This window comes from Oncorhynchus gorbuscha, linkage group LG01, assembly GCF_021184085.1.
Source record: "Oncorhynchus gorbuscha isolate QuinsamMale2020 ecotype Even-year linkage group LG01, OgorEven_v1.0, whole genome shotgun sequence".
In the NCBI taxonomy this organism is placed as follows: Eukaryota; Metazoa; Chordata; class Actinopteri; order Salmoniformes; family Salmonidae; genus Oncorhynchus; species Oncorhynchus gorbuscha.
The window spans coordinates 22318976-22341900 of NC_060173.1; the positions used below are offsets into that span (position 1 = coordinate 22318976).

At 43.1% G+C, this 22925-nt stretch overlaps 1 protein-coding gene across 3 annotated transcripts in view; it reads right to left on the reverse strand.

The window, feature by feature from the left end:
- Positions 1–22925, reverse strand: part of LOC124034663 (UPF0606 protein KIAA1549-like) — a 77333-nt gene that overhangs the window by 30644 nt on the left and 23764 nt on the right. For all 3 annotated transcript variants that reach the window (XR_006838610.1, XM_046348142.1, XM_046348134.1), the window contains exons 3-9: positions 10811–13060; positions 10476–10564; positions 9018–9177; positions 8743–8873; positions 3172–3352; positions 2873–2932; positions 2551–2696 (exon numbers count right to left, since the gene is read on the reverse strand). Coding sequence is in view for 2 of the 3 variants with exons in the window: in XM_046348142.1 (XP_046204098.1) it covers positions 2551–2696; positions 2873–2932; positions 3172–3352; positions 8743–8873; positions 9018–9177; positions 10476–10564; positions 10811–13060 (3017 nt within the window). In the remaining variant the exon portion in view is untranslated. The remainder of the gene's footprint in view (positions 1–2550; positions 2697–2872; positions 2933–3171; positions 3353–8742; positions 8874–9017; positions 9178–10475; positions 10565–10810; positions 13061–22925) is intronic.

The window sequence follows — 22925 nt, forward strand, 5'->3', positions numbered from 1 at the left end:
CCTACCAGGTGGCGTGGCGAGAATCTGTCTCCTCACCACGCGCTCTCACCACTGGTGTCCCCCAGGGCTCTGTTCTAGGCCCTCTCCTATTCTCGCTATACACCAAGTCACTTGGCTCTGTCATAACCTCACATGGTCTCTCCTATCATTGCTATGCAGACGACACACAACTAATCTTCTCCTTTCCCCCTTCTGATGACCAGGTGGCGAATCGCATCTCTGCATGTCTGGCAGACATATCAGTGTGGATGACGGATCACCACCTCAAGCTGAACCTCGGCAAGACGGAGCTGCTCTTCCTCCCGGGGAAGGACTGCCCGTTCCATGATCTCGCCATCACGGTTGACAACTCCATTGTGTCCTCCTCCCAGAGCGCTAAGAACCTTGGTGTGATCCTGGACAACACCCTGTCGTTCTCAACCAACATCAAGGCGGTGGCCCGTTCCTGTAGGTTCATGCTCTACAACATCCGCAGAGTACGACCCTGCCTCACACAGGAAGCGGCGCAGGTCCTAATCCAGGCACTTGTCATCTCCCGTCTGGATTACTGCAACTCGCTGTTGGCTGGGCTCCCTGCCTGTGCCATTAAAGCCCTTCAACTCATCCAGAACGCCGCAGCCCGTCTGGTGTTCAACCTTCCCAAGTTCTCTCACGTCACCCCGCTCCTCCGTTCTCTCCACTGGCTTCCAGTTGAAGCTCGCATCCGCTACAAGACCATGGTGCTTGCCTACGGAGCTGTGAGGGGAACGGCACCTCAGTACCTCCAGGCTCTGATTAGGCCCTACACCCAAACAAGGGCACTGCGTTCATCCACCTCTGGCCTGCTCGCCTCCCTACCACTGAGGAAGTACAGCTCCCGCTCAGCCCAGTCAAAACTGTTCGCTGCTCTGGCCCCCCCAATGGTGGAACAAACTCCCTCACGACACCAGGACAGCGGAGTCAATCACCACCTTCCGGAGACACCTGAAACCCCACCTCTTTAAGGAATACCTAGGATAGGATAAGTAATCCCTCTCACCCCCCCCCCCCTTTAAGATTTAGATGCACTATTGTAAAGTGACTGTTCCACTGGATGTCATAAGGTGAATGCACCAATTTGTAAGTCGCTCTGGATAAGAGCGTCTGCTAAATGACTTAAATGTAATGTAAATGTAATTTTCTCTGATGAATCCCCTTTCCGATGGTTTGGGGCATCCGGAAAAAAGCTTGACAAGTTGAGCGCTACCATCTGTCCTGTGTCATGCCAACGGTAAAGCATCCTGAGACCATTCATGTGTGGGGTTGCTTCTCAGCCAAGGGAGTGGGCTCACTCACAATTTTGCTTAAGAACACAGCCATCCAGGAACAGTTTGGAGACGAATAATGCCTTTTCCAGCATGACGGAGCACCTTGCAATAAGGAAAAAGTGATAACTAAGTGGCTCGGGGAACAAAACATTAATATTTTGGGCCTATGGCCAGGAAACTCCCCAGACATTAATGCCATTGAGAACTCAATCCTCAAGAGGCAGGTAGATAAACAAAACCCCACAAATTCTGATAAAATCCAAGCATTGATTATGCAAGAATGGGCTGCCATCAGTCAGGATGTGGCCTAGAAGTTAATTGACAGCATGCCAGGGCGGATTGCAGAGGTCTTGAAAATGATGGGTCAACACTGCAAATATTGACTCTTTGCATCAACTTCATGTAATTGTCAATAAAAGCCTTTGACACTTATGAAATGCTTGTAATTATACTTCAGTATATTCCATAATAATGTCTGAAAAAAATATCTAAAGACACTGAAGCAGCAAACTTTGTGGAAATTAACATTTGTGTCATTCTCAAAACTTTTGGCCACGACTGTAATGATGGTGCTCTTCTGTTTTTAGCCTTGAAAAGAACATGTCATATTAGAGTGCTCTGAGCTCTTTCTTTTTGCATTTCAAGGACTGTCTTCAATGTTTGTGTCTGGCTCTAAATAACACAGTGAGACTGTCTACTCTGCTTCTTGTGATCACTAAAACCCTGCTGCCTCTCTCAGCCTCTCACATAGAAGCTGTAGTTTGACTTGACAGAATCAGTACGCTGGCATCACCTGTGAAAGTCCACAGCCAGAGAGAGTGGGATATGGAGGTGTGTGTGTGTGTGTGTGTGTGTGTGTGTGTGTGTGTGTGTGTGTGTGTGTGTGTGTGTGTGTGTGTGTGTGTGTGTGTGTGTGTGTGTGTGTGTGTGTGTGTGTGTGTGTGTGTGTGTGTGTGTGTGTGTGTGTGTGTGTGTGTGTGTGTGTGTGTGTGTTTCATGTGGGGCAACACACTGTTCATCATTCCACTCTAATAAACCTGGAGACTGGATGTGGGTTAGTGGCTGGTTGAGGAAACCCAGGTTGTTTTTCTGGTGATGACTTGGGCGTACTCTCTTTAGTAACACAGTGGCTATGGCAGCCTTGCCTAGGGGTTATTACCACAGGGTGAGAGTTGTATTTGCTGTACTTAAGCGCTATAGTCAAGCACAGCACGAGAATTCCAAGATGATTCTCAGTATAGTACAGTGTCTCTGATGTGGTTACCTGAACACTGTGGTTGGCCACGCTGGTGGCCCTCTTGTTACGCCTGGCCGCCCTCAGAACCTCTCCCAGCAGCAGGGCCACACGACGCTCCATCTTGGCCTGGAAGGTCCGCCCGTCCACCCCCTGGTCCAGGACACCCAGCATCACTGGACAGGAAACAGATGGTTATGATATCACACAGGCCAGGCAATACAGAGCCAACACATTGCCTATCACACAGCCAGAACATAGGCCCTGAATGTGTATCCATCCTCTAGCTGCAGTTGAGATTTAGATTGGGTGGAATACTTAAAGTCAGATGTGTTGACAAGGGGAAGCATACCTGTTCTAACCCAAGACGAGCGAAGCAACTGGGTGGTGTTCAACTCTGGGTAGTGAAAAGCTATTGGGAAAAGAAGAGAGGGAAATAAGGAAAGTACAGACAACCTAAAAATATTCCTATTGAGGTATAAAAGAGGTCCTTAGAAGGTAAAGCAGATTGATTAATAGAATGCAATCAATTAGAATACATGTATTTCCCCCAAGGCAACATCCCAGTAGGGGTGCTTGACATAAAATCTCAATCCATTAGACAGTTGGCATAAAATCCCAATCAATTAGACAGTATGGTAATGGACTCACGTTCGGCGATCTGCAGCACGGGAAAGCCCAGGTAGTAGCTAAACTCCACCATGTTGAGCAGCCTCAGGTGGTTGCTGATCTCTGACCCCTTCAGGTAGCCGACGGCATCACGCACCGCGAAGGTCACGTCCACTGGCTCCCTCTGCTGACTCCTGGGCTGATTCATGGTGATGTTCACAATCTAGGAAAATATTTAATACGTACATACAGGACTCTATTTTAACAAACATAACGCAATGGTAAATTTAAGCGCTTGCGGCAGCACTACACGTTGGGGTGTGTGTCAAATGGCATATATTATTATTATTATTATTATTATAAATATTTTTTCTATTTTCACAACCAGAATTATGGGCACAGTAGCTGGCGGTGGCGCGAAAGGGCTGGGTTTTGATGAATTAACAAGTTGAGGGTGTGTCGAGGCTTGACCCCTCTCTGGCCAATCAGAATGTATCCCATTGGCTAAATATGTGGTTGCTTCAAGTTGTGTATTTACGGTATTTTATGAATTGCATTGTCATCAACTCCAATTTGAATGTTAGTCCGTTATAGCTTAGTTTAGTAAATAGCGTACAGAAACAAAATGAAATGTAAGCCTATCCCATATTGGATAAATATGTTGAACATGTTTTTGAACAGTAACTGCACGGCTTCAATATGGAAATATATTGTTAGCACTTTTGCAAGATTGTATGTATTTTCAAACAATACAAAATATACACAAACAAGATGATTGACGGGAAAAGTATCGTCCAACCCATCGGGTATCTCACTGCACTCTCAAATGCCATGTCTTGAAATATGCACAGACTGATTAAAAGTACATTTACATTGTAAAACTTCTGACAGCCAACTTTCCAACTCCACCCATAATCCCTGGACTCCATAGCATTCCCAGAAGGCATGGACCATTGAGTCATTGCTAGTTTCACACACTATGCTAGAATCTGCTAACGTTGCTCTTTCACAGCGATTTTAACAAACCATTCTGTATGGACCTCACTGAAACAGGAAAGGTCCACCCCCAAAATGTTGCTACAAAGATGGAAGCACAGAATCATCTAGAATGTCATTGTATGCTGTACCGTTAATATTTCCCTTCATTGAAACTAAGGAACCATGAAAAATAGCCCCAGAACATTATTCCTCCTCCACCAAACTTTACAGTTGACACTATGCATTCCTGTAGGTAGTTTTCTCCTGGCATCCGCCAAACCCAGATTCTTAACGCTTGGCATTACGCATGGTGATCTTAGGCTTGTCTGTGGCTGCTTGGCCATGGAAACCGATTTCATGAAGCTCCCGACGAACAGTTATTGTGCCGACATTGTGTTCGTGGGCTCCCGAGTGGTGCAGCGGTCTAAGGCATTGCATCTCTGTGCTAGAGGTGTCACTACAGACCCTGGTTCGATTCCAGGCTGTATCACAACCGGATGATTGAGGGTCCCTTAGGGTGGCTCACAATTGGCCCAGCGTTGTCAGGTTAGGGTTTGGCCGGGGTAGGCCGTCATTGTAAATAAGAATTTGTTCTTAACTGACTTGCCAAGTTAAATAAAAAATTCCAGAGGCCGTTTGGAACTCGGTAGTGAGTGTTGCAACCGCGGACAGACGGTTTTTAAGCGCTACGCGCTTATGTGCGCTTGTGTGGCCTACCACTTCCCGGCTGAGCCGTTGTTGCTCCTAGACATTTCCACTTCACAATAACAGCACCTACAGTTGACCGGGGCAGCTTTAGCAGGGCAGATATTTTACCAACTGACTTGTTGGAAAGGTGGCATCCTATGACGGTGCCACGTTGAAAGTCACTGAGGTCTTCAGTAGGGCCATTCTACTGCCAATGATTTGAAGGAGTGTCTACATATTTTTGTATATAATGTATGTTCCAATGTCAATATCAGTTATTTTTAAGTCTTAATTCCAATAGTTAATATTTTTCCAAGAGGTTGTCAGTTGGATAAGCTATCTGCAAGGTTGTTTATCTTACCTAACATATGAAAATCATTTTCTGACTCAAATTAGGGTTCCCTCAAGATTGCTTTTATGTCCAAAATATTTAAAATCGACATTTCGTGATATTAAACTTTTAAGTTGCATGTATTTGAAAATATCGACATATGTCAGTCCAAAATGGCTTTTTAATTCTGTCATGGAAATACATTTACTTCCTATTACCAAGTCATTTACTGTTTCTATGCCCATAGTTTTCCATGTGGAAATCGGGGAGTTGTGAAACGCTATCCACAGATTGTTCCATACTGTTTTTAGTGGTTTTGGTTCTTGTAGAATACGTTTTATTTTCTCACATATTGTTATAGTGTTCTTAACTATGAAATTGTTAATGTTCTTAGCTTTATCCACGTGAAAAGGATATGGGGATGAGCATGTGCAGGTACCCATTTTTCCTCTTTAGTGCATTTAACTATATGTCTCAAGTAAAAGCCCTGAGTGGCGGGTTGATACAATTCCCAGTCTGGAAGGTTAAAACCACTCTCAGACTTAGGAAGATGTTCTATGAGTTTTATTTGCCCATATAAAGTCTGTTATGCGCAAGTATACTTTTTAAAATAATGTCTTCAGTGGGGTAACTGCCTAGCAAAGCTGCCGGCTCAGACGGCATCCCTAGACGCGTCCTCAGAGCATGCACAGACCAGCTGGGTGGTGTGTTTACAGACATATTCAATTTCTCCCTATCCCAGTCTGCTGTCCCCACAAGCTTCAAGATGTCCACCATTGTTCATGTACCCTAGAAGGCAAAGGTAACTGAACTAAATGACTATTGGCCCATAGCACTCACTTCTGTCATCATGAAGTGCATTGAGAGGCTAGTCAAGGATCATATCACCTCTACCTTACCTGACACCCTAGACCCACTTCAATTTGCTTACCGCCCCAATAGATCCACACTCGATGCAATTGCCATAACACTGCACACTGCCCTATCCCATCTGGACAAGAGGAATATCTATGTAATAATGCTGTTCATTGACTATAGCTCAGCCTTCAACACCATGGTACCCTCCAAGCTCATCATTAAGCTTGAGGCCCTGGGTCTCAACCCCACCCTGTGCAATTGGGTCCTGGACTTCCTGACGGGCCGCCCCCAGGTGGTGAAGGTAGGAAACAACATCTCCACTTTGCTGATCCTCAACACTGGGGCCCCACAAGGGTGCGTGCTCAGCCCCCTCCTGTACTCCCTGTTCACCCATGACTGCGTGACCATGCAGGGCTCCAACTCAATCATCAAGTTTGCAGACGACACAACAGTAGTAGGCTTGATTACCAACAACAACGAGACAGTCTACAGGGAGGAGGTGAGGGAACTCGGAGTGTGGTGTCAGCAAAACAACCTCTCACTCAACGTTAACAAAACAAAGGAGATGATCGTAGACTGGAGAAGGTGGAAAACGTTCCCCAGCATACACATCACGGACAAACTGTGCCTCTCAACCTCAGGAGGCTGAAGAAATTTGGCTTGTCACCTAAAACCCTCACAATCTTTTACAGATGCACAATTGAGAGCATCCTGTCGGGCTGCATCACCGCCTGGTACGGCAACTGCACAACACCGCATCACCTGGGGAAAACTACCTACCCTCCAGGACACCTACAGCACACAATGTCACAGGAATGCCAAAAAGATCATCAAAGACAACAACTACCCGAGCCACTGCCTGTTTACCCCGCTACCATCCAGAAAGCGAGGTCAGTACAGGTGCATCAAAGCTGGTCCATCAGACTGTTAAACAGCCATCACTAACACAGAGCGGCTGCTGCCTACATACAGACTTGCGTTGTCACTTATTGAGCATCCTAAGTATTTTATATTTTTTTGTGGTCCACTTAAAGGATCGCTGTATATCATGAGTCATAATTTTTTCTATTGCCATTATTTCATTTTTTTTACACGTTAATTTCAGATCCTGAGATTTTAGAATATATAATATATATATTTTTAGCGAGGGGGGCATTGAGTTTTCAATATTGGTCAAGTATATCAGGAGATCATCTGCAATAAGTTTAGTTTATATTAATGTTTACCAATACTGATACCGTCTACATTTGGGTCCTGTCTAATTATTTTTGCAAGCTGTTCAATTGACTGTGCAAACAGAAGTGGGAGAGAGAGCATCCCTGTCTTGTGCCCCTTTATAAAGCAATTTCAATGCTCTAACCGCTAGTGGAATATCCACTCACCGTTACTGCTCCCAAATATATATAGCTACAGCCTACCATCGCCGCTGATAAGGCCAATAGTGACTTTGCCAAGTGAAAGGTAAACAAACAAACTGATTCAGCCCACGGACAGCGATCTGAATTCCCGTGATATAACAATTAGGTCCAACAGAGAAAAGTGGAAGACACATTTTTTTTGAATAAATCATAAATGAAAAACAATAAGCAGTCTTTTTAACTAACTTCATGTTCTTAAACAGGCTTCCTACATACACTGAAACCTTTCATTCAACAGGCATCGCAAATAATAAGTCCAAATGTTTCACAGAAGCTAGACAAAGATGTCCAATATACATTTGAAAAAGGGAAACGTCTGTTGATTGTTTCGCTACTTGTGATATTTTAATAAAACATTGCTGATGTACATAAGACTACTGTGTGCGCATCTGCTGGCAAAATCAATACCATAGCCAATTCCCGCTAAGACCAGCTTTGGTCAGTCTTAAATATTCCTAGTTGCATTTACTGAAATTGGCATATTGGCGTATGTTTTTTAGGACATACATACCTCCAATATTTCCACCCCTCCAATCTCAGTGCAAGCGAGCTGATATAATTTAATCATTTAAATAGCCTTTTCCAGATATGAATGTAATGCCCAGTATAATCCCTTCATTGACGGAGTATGAAATCGATGTCTGAAAACTCTCCATATCCTTCTCGCTTGCTATGTTCAAGAACGTCAAACATGAACAGACAAAAAGCACTTTCTCAACTTAATTAGTGGAAAACCTCTGCAAGAACCTGAATCAATAAACCTATGCTGATAATTTGGGTCTTGAATGAGTGACCACTGATCTAAACAGACTTGTATGCTGAGACCAGCACTTAGGTTGTATTACCGCAGCACGCACAATTACACAAACCACACATTTCAGCCATTACTCCCTGTCACTCCCCAAGCCTCAACAATTACAATTAAGTCAAGCAGATCCTGCTTCTTTTCTCTCCCAAATCCAAAGCAAGCCACTACTGCTGCTGTATTCACACACAGTAACCCAATTCGTTTCGAACTTTCCTGGCCTCAGCCAACCGACTCTCTTGAGGAGCTTTTCTTTCTTTCCACTTCCCGATTTATTTCAGCAGACGCTGCTCTTAGAGAGTTCTAGCAGGGAGAGCACAGTGACACGGCCAGTGATTTTTTAGTAATAATAAATGTGTGAGCCAAGTGCTTCTGACATAAATGGGTTGTGATTAGGGGTGATTCCAGATGATCATCGCAAGTGGGGGTGTAATCCAAGGAAGGAGTAAGTGACTGGTAATGAAAACAGAGCATTAGGAGAAGCTCTATTTTAGTTGACTGGAGTGCTACAGTGTTTTCAGTAGGTCTCCACTTACGTGCACAGTGAAGTTGGTGGACTCCTGTGCGCGTCGGCGCACTTCGGCGTATGCCATGGTAAGGCCTTTCTCAATGCGCTCGCTGAAGTTGCAGACTCGCACGTCGACGTGGCTGGGCACAAACTGCAGCACTGGACAGGGAAACAGAAGGGCAAGGTTAAGTCTAAACATTCAAACCAAAACAAAAACTGGCATACCATTCTACTGGGGATGCACTATTAAAATCTCTATTTCAGAAGTGGCTTGTATAGTTCCACACAGAACAGTGCTCTTACCTGAGTGGACTTGGTACTGGTGGTCTGGTACCTTCCAGTAATGTGAGATGGGCTGGAAGCGTCGGCCTGACTGGCGCAGGGCGTTGATGACAGATATGGCTGTGAACACCACGGGACCCGACACTGCCCGGAACACAAAGTCTGGAGGGCTCTTAGCAACCTTTACCAAGACACAGAAAATACAGAATTATAACTTCTCTTCATTGCAAATAATAGTTACTTATCTAGTTTAGTTTAGATGGGCTGTATTTGAAGTCTTTCAATTCAACTGTCTTTTTGTCTTACTTTTAATATCTACCATCCTCCAAATGCAGTTGAATATATCTTATTCATCAGGCTATGGGTGGCTACTTTGAAGAATCTCAAATATAATATATATTTTGATGTTTTTAACACTTCTTTGGTTACTACATGATTCCATATGTGTTATTTCATAGTTTTGATTTCTTCGCTATTATTCTACAATGTAGAAAATAATTTTAAAAAATAAGAAAAACCCTTGAATGAGTATGTGTCCAAACTTTTGACTGGTACAGAAATAGTTTCGTGCTTAAAATAAGGGGATAAATGTTTAAAACAAAATTCTGATCTTTCTTATATCTCTCAGATACAGGACAGACACTGCTGAAAAACTTCCTTAAAATGTATTGGTGACTATCTGTTGTTCCATGTAGAGAATCTGTTATTCAATGCGTTTCTATTGACTAATAGCAGTAATGCCAAAATCAATGTTTCACCCAATAATATTTTAATTAAAAAATTCTAAATCAAATAGCTAAATATTCCTTGGTATTACTATCTTAAAATAATTCCATATGTTATCTTAGCACCCCCTTCTTAGACAGAGCTTAGACTCTAAAGGGTTAAAACTCAGAGCATGTTGCACAACAGCTGTTCAGAGGTTTCTTTAGGGAGTAAGCTATGTAATGAAAAGCTAACAGTGTCAGCACTTAGAGGTTAGCCCTAGTTGTCATGTCAGACTGAGCCTATGGAATCATTTATGTATAGCCTAGCTTAACTTTAACTGTCACATTCTGACCATAGTTCTGTTATTTTATTCTTTGTTTTAGTATGGTCAGGGCGTGAGTTGGGGTGGGCAGTCTATGTTTGTTTTTCTATGTTGGTTCTTGTGTTGGGTTTCACTTGGGTTTCACTTTTGGTTTGTGGGTGTTTGTTTCCGTGTGAGTGTTTGGGCCACACGGTACTGTTTCGGTTTTGTAAATTCACGTTGTCATTTATTGTTTAGTGTTCTGAGTTTTAATTAAATATCATCATGAACACTTTCCACGCTTTGGTCTGATCGTTACTCCTCATCAGACGAAGAGGAGGAAATCCATACATTAACTCTATAAAGACTAAAGAAAAAGGCTGTTGTTATTTCTATCCATCACATTAATAATTGAAGTTAAGTTTAAAATCCCAATAAAAGGTGCCCATGGTGCCCCAATCATAATGTACCTGCAGTTCAATTGACTTATTGAATTCAGTCTTCAGTATGTCTCGGATTTGGGATTTGGCATATCCAACAGTGGCTCCAGGGGGAAAACCTGCAGAGGGTGGAAGCACATCTCATCTCTATCATGTCTCATTGAGAACATCTTGTTATAGATTAATTAAGTGTACAATATTTTATAACATTAAATCACAAACCATGATTTTCATATGAAAAGTGAAAGAATAACACTTCAGAGTTGAAAATTATATCTTCGTAGCATTGATCAAGTTGACAACCCACACAATGTTCCTGTCATTAAAAAAGTATATCAACACGAAAAAAAGATCATTCAACTTACCGACTTTAACAAAGTACACAGGCTTGGAGACATTACAGAGGTACTGGCGGCCAATGGTTGTAGGCGGGCTTTTTGTGGTTGTTATGTTTAAGGGGGTGGTGGTGGTAGTGGTGGTGGCCAGAGCAGTTGTTGTAGAGGCCTTAGTGGTGATGGTGGTGGTAGTAGTAGTGGTGGTGGCAGGATCAGTTGTGGAGGGGGTGTCTACGGTGCTAAGTGTACTCTGGCTGACGTTTGTCACTGCTGTGACAGGACTATCCGTATCAATACCTTGGTCAGCCATGACTGACACCGGGGGAAATGTGGTGGCATTTGTAGCTTGCTCTGTGGGGCCTGAGGTGACATTGGGGGGTAATTCTGTTTGACCAGGCACTGGGGTGAAGGCGACAGAAGTGGTCAACACAGGAGTGACGAGAAAGGTGCTGAGGAGGGCCGTCTCTGTGGCGGTGGGGGACACATACCACTGGATGTCTGTCTCAGAGGCCATAGCACTAGGCTGCACAGACACTAATACAGAGCTGCTGTCCAGTCCGACACTCGAGGTGGCCACAGGGCTAATCCATTCCCCGGAGGACACCTGACCAGTGACACCCCACAGGGAGGATGACAGGTCCATGGAGGGGGTTGGCGCTAATGAAGGCTCCAGGAACGGCACTGAGAAATTCAGAGAAGTCATCTCCGTGGCGTCTGCTGTGGTCGTATTGAGAGGCTCTGAGCCAGATATATCAGAGGACTCTTTAATCCAGGTAGTGTTGTCAGAAGGCTGGACCTCCACTCCATAGGATGCTGTGAGCATGTGGCTGGGGTCCTCAGTGAACGTGCTGGTGGCCATGATGTGGATGGTGCTGATGGACATCAGGGAGAAATGTCTGGAGGTGGTGGTCACATTGGTGCCTCTGTGTTCTTCAGAGTCATCCTTGGTCAGCTGGATGGTGTAGTACTCCAGGCTGTTCATGTCTGGTAGGAGAAGGTCTGTTGGTTCAACAGTGAAGTTATCTGTCCAGTCTACGCCTGAACCTTCTGGTAGACTACCTTGAGGTGTTGGTGTTGAGGCTAGCATTGAGTGACTGGGATATGGATGGATAGAGGGAGGTACAGATGTGGGGGCCACACTTCTAACACCAGAGCTGAGATCTGTTGTAGTGAGACTAAGTGAAGACGTCACGTGATGCATCGAGGAGAAGGACACGCCAACCCTGGAGGGGAAGGAGGTATCGTAGCATTCCGCATTGGAGTCCTCCAGGTCGTACATGTCTGTGGGAAGGTTGGTGACCAGGGAGAAGTCGTCGCCCTCCGAGCCCATATAGGACACGGTCTCCGGGTGGTCTCCGGAGCCCCAGTCCACCTCCATGGTGTTGGTGGGGAAGAAGTCCTCAGTAGGGACCATGGTGGGCTCGGCTGAGGAGGACGTGGTCTGTGGGCTCAGGAAAGGCACATAGCTGGGAGCCAGCTGCATTTCAGGCGATCGCTTCAGGAGCATGTAAATACCTTGGGCAGCATCATCCTTCTGCATGAGCTCACTGCTGGGACGCAGGTGATCCAGATCGATTAATCTACTGGAGGGCTCAAGAGGCAGTTTGTGATCCAGTGAGAGATCGCCTAAACTCTGGGACACATCTGGATTAGGTCTAGACTCTGGGCTGGCTTGGTCTGACAGGGCTGCTACATCTACCAGATTGTCAACAGGCAGTCTAGGCAGGTTGAGGGGTCCAACCGGAAGTGATGTCATAAGTGCAGGAGTTCTCTGTTTTGATGGGTCTTGCTGGTTGCTGGGGGGTAATAATGGAGGTTCATCTGAAGCTCTTTCATTAGAGTTTGGGACAATAAACTGTGGAGACGTAGTCCCACTGGTGGCTGTAGAGAAGTTCAAGGGTGTTGTGGATATGTTGGACTGTGGTCCGAGAAGCTTCTGGTGTGGTACTGTAACAAGGGTTGAAGAGGTAGCTGCCATGGTTGAGATAGGCCCAGAGAGCTTCATGTCCCTTGAGAGTCGGGCTGGTCCTTCAGGGTGTTTCTGAAGGACAATCGTAGGCTCCGAAGAGCTACAAGGGGGAGTGGACAGGGGGTCACTAGACCTAGAAGGTGATTCAAGTGGTAGGGGACCAGGTGAAAGGAGAGCTAAAGTTGTAGTGTCATCTAGGTGCTCAGAGGCATCAGTGTGTGAAACTAATAAGGCTGAGGGTGATTCAGTCCAGCTTGGTACTTCTTCCTGAAACTCTTCCAACATGGTGGGATCCAACGAAGGCCAGTCTACTGAAAAAGACAACAACATATCAAACATGAACTGAGACTGCACTGAAATATTTAATCATCATTGCGACACCAAGAGTACAGTGGAAAATAGCCTGCTCTTCAAATTGACTAAGAAAGAAATATGATCTCATTGACGATTTGTTATTGTTGTTATTATATGGTGAACCTTTTTGATTTCATTTTCTTGCTTAGTGAGCTCTGACAACAACCTTGGAAATGACCAAGGAAGCCATCCATCACTCCTCAAAGAACAAAGTAGGCTATAAATGTTGAATGATCAAATCAAACGACAATGTAAGGTTGTATTTGGCGCATGTGACAAATCCAATTTGATTTGATTAATAGGATAGGTCTCAAATACGTTCTATCAGGCTCTTTAGCCTTTAGAGTAGCAGCCCACTGGGCAAAAACTGGTGGAATCAACATTGTTTCAACGTATTGTGACGTGCAATCTACGCAGAAAACACATTCCATTTGAAAAATGAATCAATGTAAACTGTTGTTTTGAGGGTCAAATTTACAAATTTAACCAAATTTCAACATAGACAAACCGTGTATGAAATATGTTTAATTTGTACTTTTAAACTTATATCCACTATCAGAAAAAAAACTACAGGCCGGGCAACACCTCCTACTGGAAAATTGATCTGTCTACAGCTACCCTTTGGTCTCCCATCCAAGGTTTAAACCAAGCCAAGACCTGCTTAGCTATGATATTTGTCGCTGACTATTACCAATGTGCTATCGCACAAGCACAACTTAAACTAAATCAATTCACTGTTGCTATTGAATACATTCCAAAAGGTAGGTGTAACAGCGCAAATGAAATGTGAACATATATTATCAATCATCAATGATGCTATTTAGGCCTATGTAGCATTTGCAAAGTCATCAACAGTAATTGTTTGAAATCAACAAAAAATGACTAGGTTAATATGCCTGAGGATTTCAAGCTCTGGTTGATTTTGATCCATCATATCATTTGTTAACTTGTACACAAGTTAATACACTCAAAAGTGACATTGCATTGTCTTTGGTTGTCAACACAACCAAATATAAACATTTTAAGGAGATGTATCTTCTGCTTGGATAGTTCCATCTGTGTCACTGAATGTTGGATTCACATCTTCATCTCAACCAAAAATTTAAGTTAAAGAATAGGAATAAATAAAAATCATATTTGATTTAGTCCTATTCTATAACTTTGAACTTTGGTTGAGATGGATACGTGAATCCAACATATCAATTATGAATCGCCTGAAAATCTAGCCTTCTCAAAGTAGGCCACGTGCAAAAAGACACCAACCAACATTACAATTCCACTTATAGGCTGTGACATTGTGTTTGTGTACTTCTACGATCACTACAGTGCCTAGTCTAACTAATGCAGTACCATTTGCCAGAGTGGCTGTAAAATGTATTTTGAATAACGAAACAGACACAGTCAGTGTTCAGTGAACGGATGCAGCCACAAAGTGGACCACAGAAATTACGTAAAAGTAATCCCCAGAAACATCATGGAACCGCTTTAGCCTAAGCAGTAACAAATGGGTTACACAGGGCACATTTTGCACTTAAAGTCCAAACAAAGGTTTGTTCTGGGTAATGTTGGATCAGGGAACCAGAAAGCGAAACTATACACTGAGTGTACAAAACATAAAGAATATCCTAATATTGAGTTTGCCCTCAGAACAGACTCAATTCATCGGGGCATGGCCTCTACAAGGTGTCGAAAGCGTTCAACATGGATGCTGGCCCATGTTGACTCATGGCTGGATTTACTTTGGTTGGTGGACCATTCATGATACACACAAGAAACTGTTGAGTGTGAAAAACCCAGCAGCATTGCAGTTCTTGACACAAACCAATGCCCCTGGCATAAGTTCAAAGGAACTTGAATATTTTGTCTTGCCCATTCACCCTCTGAATGGTACACATACACGTTTCATTGTACCTTTATTTAACTAGGCAAGTCATTTAAGAACAAATTCTTATTTATAATAACAGCCTACCTCACCCGACACTGGACCAATTGTGCACCACCCATTGGGACTCCCAATTACAGCCAGTTGTGATAAAGCCTGGAATCAAACCAGGATCGGTAGTGACACCTCTCGCACTGACATAAAGTGCCTTAGACCACTGCAACACTCAGGAGCCCATACACAAACCATGTCTCAATTGTCTCAAGGCTTAAAAATCCTTCTTTAACCTGTCTCCTCCCCTTCATCTACACCCTGTACAGGGACCAAAATCAGCGGAAATTTCAGAGCGCCAACTACTCGATAAAACTCAAACTTTCATTAAAACACACATGCAAGGTACTCAATTAAAGCTACACTCGTTGTGAATCTAGCCACCATGTCAGATTTGTAAAATGCTTTTCGGCGAAAGCATGAGAAGCTATTATCTGATAGCAGGCACCCCCCGAAATACCTGAACGAGACCTAAACAAAATAATTAGCGGTAGCCGGCGCTACACAAAACACAGAAATAAAATATAAAACATTCATTACCTTTGACGAGCTTCTTTGTTGGCACTCCTATATGTCCCATAAACATCACAATTGGGTCTTTTTCCCGATTAAATCAGTCATTGTATACCCAAAATGTCCATTTATGAAGGCCGTCTGATCCAGGAAAATTCCCCTTTACAAGACGCAACGTCATTTTTTTAAATTAAAAAAGTTGCCTGTAAACTTTTACAAATCACTTCAAACTACTTTTGTAAACCAACTTCAGGTATTAATAAACGTTAATAATCAATAAAATTGATCACGGGGCGATCTGTATTCGATAGCAGCAAGTCTTGAAATCATCGTCCATTTTTTCACTTTCATAACTTCCTCGGTGGACCCCAAGACAGGAAGTGCCTATACGTCACCCCGCCAAGGATAAACATGCAATGAAATGCCAGTACTGGCGACATCGTGTGGAAGTTGTAGGCATTGTAAACGGGACTTCATCTATTTTCTATCGCCATAGACAATACATAGACTGGCGGATTAATATTTTTTTTGTGTTTTTGGTGAACAGTTTTCCTTGGGATTTTTACTCCTAAACACGTTCTGTTATAGCCACAGACATGATTTAACCAGTTTTAGAGACTTCAGAGGGTTTTCTATACACACATACTTATCATATGCATATACTATATTCCTGGCATGAGTAGCAGGACGTTGAAATGTTGCGCAATTTTTTACAAAAAGCTGCGAAAATTCGCATCATCCCTAACAGGTTTTAAAGTGAATTTAACAAGCGACATCAATAAGGGATCATAGCTTTCACCTGGTCATTCTATGTCATCGAAAGAGCAGGTGTTCATAATGTTTTGTACACTCAGTTTATGTTATCAGATAGACCTATAGTGGAAAATTGCAAGATTATGTTATAATACTTTTATTGCATAAAATTATTGTTTTATGCAACAGAATAGAGGATTCTTATAACTATTGTGTGTGTGTGTTCTACTCAGGATGGGCCTCTGGGAGATAACACTGACAGGAGATTTACAACATCTTCTGGGTGGTAAAATCTAAAGAGCATTCCAGAGCATGAGTTAATGTTTCTGTTCTATACCGTACCAGGGCGACATGGCTTCAGTATGCAGTTGGGGGGCCAGACACTGGTCTCTACACAATGAAAACTGTTGACACAGATACTGTTTGCTATGAATTCTAGGTATCTTTAATATAGATCTTAACCTTGTGACCCATTCTATACATCTGTTGTTCATCATGTAGGTTGAAAGGGGTGTATCTTAGCTATAAAATACCTTTGTACGTTTGTCTCGGGGCTCTCAACGAATCATCGGAGTGTGAATCGTTGACCAGCCATCATTATCTTAGACCACTCAATCGATTCACTTTATATGTGTGCGTTGTATTGACCTGCTCCCTTATTAATAAGTGAATAAAGATTTAGTTTAAGTATAACTCTGACTTGTGTGAGAAGTTTGTCTCTCCTCATTTAGTAAAGTAAAGAAATGAACCACCACAGACCACTAGGCAGATCAGACAGCTCAGTGAGGTGACCACCTAATGGTAAATGTGATGCTATCTTGTCGGACGTAGACTGTCAACATGAGCCTTCTGGAGGAATACTGTGTCAGGTGTATTTACACTGAGGTGAACTGACAGGTGAGATGGAGAAATTATTGTCCACAATTTAATTTGAGAGAGGACGCTTAGAGAAAGAAATGTATGTTCGAAAAAAAGGTAATGCTAGCAGCACAGCCACAACCAGACTCATCATAGTGACTCAGTAACCACCTGCCATGTGTCTGCTCTCTGTATGAGCTCTCTGTGCACATCCAAACAACCACAGTACCAGCTGAAAATATACAGTGCCGTCGGAAAGTATTCAGACCCCTTGACATTTTGTTACATTAGAATAAGTCTAAAATGTATTAAATAAAAATGAATCCTCAGCAATCAACACACAACACCCCATAATCGCAAACAGGTTATTTAAACATTTTTGCAAATGTATTAAAAAATAAAAAACAGAAATACCTTATTTACATAAGAATTCAGAACCTTTGCTACTGTATAAGATTCTAAATTGAGCTCAGGTGCCTCCTGTTTCCATTGATCATCCTTGATGTTTATACAACTTGATTGGAGTCCACCTGTGAAGGTCCCCAAGAACTCAGAAGCCTCCATCATTCTTAAATTGAAGAAGTTTAGAACCATTAAGACTCTTCCTAGAGCTGGCCGCCCGGCCAAACTGAGAAATCGGGGCAGAAGGGCCTTGGCTAAGGAGGTGACCAAGAAGACGATGGTCACTCTGACAGACCTCTAAGAGTTCCTCTGTAGAGATGGGAGAACCTTCTAGAAGGACAACCATCTCTGCAGCACTCCACCAATAAGGCCTTTATGGTAGATGGATGCCACTCCTCAGTAAAAAGGCACATGACGGTCTGCTTGGAGTTTTCCAAAAGGCAGCTAAAGATTCTCAGACCATGAGAAACAAGATTCTATGATCTGATGAAAACAACATTAAACTCTTTGGCCTGAATGCCAAGCATCACTTTCCGAAGGCACTGTACAAGAAAACTCTTCAACACACACATCATCATACAGGCCAAACTACGAGAACCACTGAGTGATCTAGCCGAATAACCACAGCTGCTCAGACATCTAGAATGGCTATGACGCATTTGAACCTTGTTTGTGGAGATGAACTTGAACTCAATCAAGTGGTTATTTTGGGAAAGCTCATCTGCTTTCCTTCAGTGCTCCCATTCAGTCACTATGTTAGATCTAGACAGCGGCTGGCTGCACCTAAGAGGAAAACATTCTAAATGCTATCATAGGGCACCTTAATCAGGCCAACATGTTCCTTTTTCTTGTGCCTCCTGAAAATGAGTGTCTACTGCCAGTGCCTGCATATTCCAGTGTACACTAGCTAGCAAACTGCAACATGGCATCACAGCGTGCCAAGCGTTTGAACGCCCAGTAGCTGGGTAACACTCCCCCACCCTCCTCCTCCTGACCATTAATAAGACAAAAGAGAGAAAGAGGCTGGGTGGCTGGCTGATGGGTGCTGGGAAGGAAGATCTAGTGAGCCTATGAGGACATTGTGCTACTAGGCTCAGAGGTACCACAAAAGGCAAGCAGATGATTCAGCACTACTCTGCCTGGCCTCAGGGTCCCTGCTGGATGACTGCGCCTAGCACTCAGGCACAAGTTCAGTGGAGGTGAGTAACTACTGTAAAAAAGGCACATTGCTCACTGTGTTGCAGGTCTTATAGAAGTAGTAGTCTAACATAAAGCCAAACATGAAGGCTACCTCTGAACTTTGTCAATCACTATTTGGACCTTTAAGGTCCCCTGGTCTCTACAACAGGTACAGAAATGAAGGTCAGAGGCTACTTGGAGTTTATGGAACACCAAACCATCACCGCATCACCCCTGTGTGGTGCAGGATAAATGTATTTACTTTTGCAATTAGGAAAATCAGCTACGCTCGGATGCAGTGGAGGCTGCTGAGGGGAAGACGGCTCATAATAATGGCTGGAACAGAGAGAATGGAATGGCATCAAACATATGGAAACCATGTGTTTGATGTATTTGATACCATTAAAAACTGATTCCACTCCAGCCATTACCACGAGCTCATCCTCCACATAAGGTGCCACCAACCTCCTGCTATTACTGACACATCTTTAAATCAGGTCACCATCTTAAAGGTCACTACACATTAAAGAAGAGTTTCGCTATTTAGGAACCTAATCTGTATTTTTTATGTAAATGGTTGTTATATAAGGGCCCAAAAACATTTTTTTCCCACTTGGTCTTGAAAAACTTACCCCAGCAGCAACTGACTTCCTGAGCCTCATTCTGCAGTTCCAGGGTGTGTGAAAAACATGAAAATAAGACTACAAAAACACCCAAATACATCATTTTACAAACGGCAAAGCTCTCAGTATTGTGATGCAGGTTTTAAAAAAGCTGTATACAGGAAATTGTGTCAATCTAAAAGGTATCCACAACGTTCTAATCAATTTTGTGAAAAACAAGTGCATTTTCTGTCTGTGCATATTGGCATGCATTTCCTGTAACTGGCATGGAACAGGCACACGGATGCCCCCTTGGAGTGACCACATTAAATATTACATAATCGCAACACAAATGTCAAGTGCTGAGCTGGCAAAAGGAGCATGCCATAGGACAGGCTTGAAGTGTGAAGGTGAACGGAAAGGCACTGGAGCAACGAACTGCCCTTGTTGTCTCTGCCTGGTCGGTTCCCCTCTCTCTTGGATTCTCTGCCTCTAACCCTATTGCAGGGGCTGAGTCACTGGCTTACTGGTGCTCTTCCATGCCTTCCCTAGGAGGGGTGTGTCACTTGAGTGGGTTGAGTCACTGACGTTATCTTCCTGTCCGGGTTGACGCTCCCCCTTGGGTTGTGCCGTGGCGGAGATCTTTGTGGGCTATACTCGGGCTTTCCTCAGGATGGTAAATTGGTGGTTGAAGATATCCCTCTAGTGGTGTGGGGGCTGTGCTTTGGCAAATTGGGTGGGGTTATATCCTATCTGGCCCTGTCCTGGGGTATCATCTGATGGGGCCACGGTGTCTCCCGACCCTTCATGTCTCAGCCTCCAGTATTTATGCTGCAGTAGTTTATGTGTCGGGGGGCTAGGATCAGTCTGTTATATCTGGATATATTAACACGGTGCCCTTTGTTAATTTAAGTATGCTCTCTCTAATTCTCTCTTTCTCGGAGGACCCGAGCCCTTGCTGTCCCCAGTCCACCTGGCCGTGCTGCTGCTCCAGTTTCAACTGTTGTGCCTGCAGCTATGGAACCCTGACCTGTTCAACGGACGTGCTACCTGTCCCAGACCTGCTGCTTTCAACTCTCTAGAGACAGCAGGAGCAGTAGAGATACTCTGAATGATCGGCTATGAAAAGCCAACTGACATTTACTCCTGGGGTGCTGACCTGTTGCACCCTCGACAACCACTGTGATTATTATTATTTGACCCTGCTGGTCATCTATGAACATTTGAACATCTTGGCCATGTTCTGTTATAATCTCCACCCGGCACAGCCAGAAGAGGACTGGCCACCCCTCATAACCTGGTTCCTCTCTAGGTTTCTTCCTAGGTTCTGGCCTTTCTAGGGAGTTTTTCCTAGCCATTGTGCTTCTACACCTGCATTGCTTGCTGTTTGGGGTTTTAGGCTGGGTTTCTGTACAGCACTTTGTGACATCAGCTGATGTAAGAAGGGTGTAACACTCGTCGTTGGAATGAGGTGAGGACCAAAGCGCAGCGTGGTAAGTGTTCATCATTATACTTATTAAACAAAATAACAAAGGAGAATGAAACTAAACAGTTCTGCAAGGTGACATGCACATAACAGAAAACAATCACCCACACCACACAGGTGGGAGAAGTCAAGGTGGCTGAATAGCTTCTGAATGCACTGCATGTAGTGGTAGAATAATGTTATGATCTTTTGTTTTATGTGTGATGTAAGTGCCTTAATGTATTTGGACCTCAGGAAGAGTAGCTGCTGCCTAATAAATACAAATGGTCTCAAGGTAGCCTTTGATAAATAAATAACATGTTTTATCAAAATAGGACATTAATGATGCCAATGACACGTTTACTTGTGTAGGCCTAACTTTAAGTTGACCTGGACTTTGAATGTTAGGCTAACAAGGAATGTAGCCTATTATACTGTAATAATGACACTTTTCAAATGGTTACTGTTTAGCGAAATATTATTGATGAGTAATCAAATTATTTTATTCCTTTTATTAAAAATACTAGGCTACATTTGTCAATTTCCTCATCCACAAAGCAATTTCATTAGCGTCTGACAGCATTCCAGAATGAATGCTGTGGGAGGTTCATTTATTCACTACGTGACAAATCTCCACCTAATGAGATTTTATTCCTACTGCACGTGGTGGGGCCTTGATGTGTCTCATTTGCATACCTAATGAATAGCTGGCTATGCCATCTACACACTGGCCCAAATGGTCTTGACAAGAAATATTGAACTCCTCACTCAATCTAAAGACTGTGGAAGAAAGTGTGTCTGATTTTAGCATTCCATGTCTACTAGCAACACAGGTCTGTTCATATGACAATGTACAGTAACTACTCAATCAGTTTGAGCCCAGGAGTTGCTGGCAGGTGGGCTGTAGGGTCCTGTGATGGTCTGCTACTGTACTGCTTGCTACCTCTTGCCTGTAGCCTTGATGATGGCGAACCATTTATAACATCATAGGTTCTGGGCTTAGACATTTGGATGTGCCAAATGGATCGTCTGTCTTACGTTTTATTGTTGTGTACTACTTTTATTTATCCCTTATTTTTTATATGGGATCACATCCAGCAATGATATTAAATAAGATTGTTCAGAGAGAGAAAGAAAGAGAGTAAAAATAGCAGACCTCATTCTACAGGGTTTGTTCTAGGTGGGTGCATCATTGACAGATGTGAGGCAAGCCTTGTACACACACTTCACTTGCACATTTTGTTTAAATAAAAGCATTCCTCTAAGGAAAAACATCTATAGATTCTGGCCTGATACATAAGGATCCTCATCAAGATCTATAGCCAAGAACTCAAAGGTCTTTGAAGATTGAAAAAGTAGCCTTTCCAACTACAATATTTCTACAGGAAATGTGTTGATCACATTAACTTTCCAATGCGAGGGCACTGTGCGACAGTAGAGAGCAGTGATTCCAGGATGGAAACAAATATCAACTGTGTCCCATTTAATCTCCATGAGATTAGGATGTTTATTTTAGGGGAAATGTGCCTGATTTGATAAAGCAGAAAGACATGATAAAATGATTTAGACTACAGACTGCAATTTGTGTCACACTACATTTTACACAGAAGCTAGGCTTATGTAGCACATCACTACTTCAAAAGGAGGCATTTGAACACCTTATTTTTATTTAGTAGAACAAATTAGCAGAAATGCCTTCTGGAACATGTAAACGTTCATGTGCCTTAATAAAAACTTGTATTCCATCTGTAAATACAAATAATAGTTCCAATTACAAGCCTAGTGTTTTAGCCACAGAAAAAGGGAGGAGCCTTCCCGCTAGCCATGATTGGCTGAGATAATGGCTGAGCTGGACATGCCAGAAGATGAATTTGGATTGGTCTGCCATGTAGCATGCATGTCTATAACGGGAGCTGCTCAGTATGTGTTGATAATCCTTTCTAGTGCAGTTTTTTTTAAAGATATAACGTTAGCCATCAAACTACAAAAGTTTTGCTACTTTTCCTCAACATTAACTAGGAACTATATAACTATAATAACTAGGAAGGTCCATTAAGAACAAATTCTTATTTACAATTACGGCCTACACCAGCCAAAATCTGGACAACGCTGTGGAC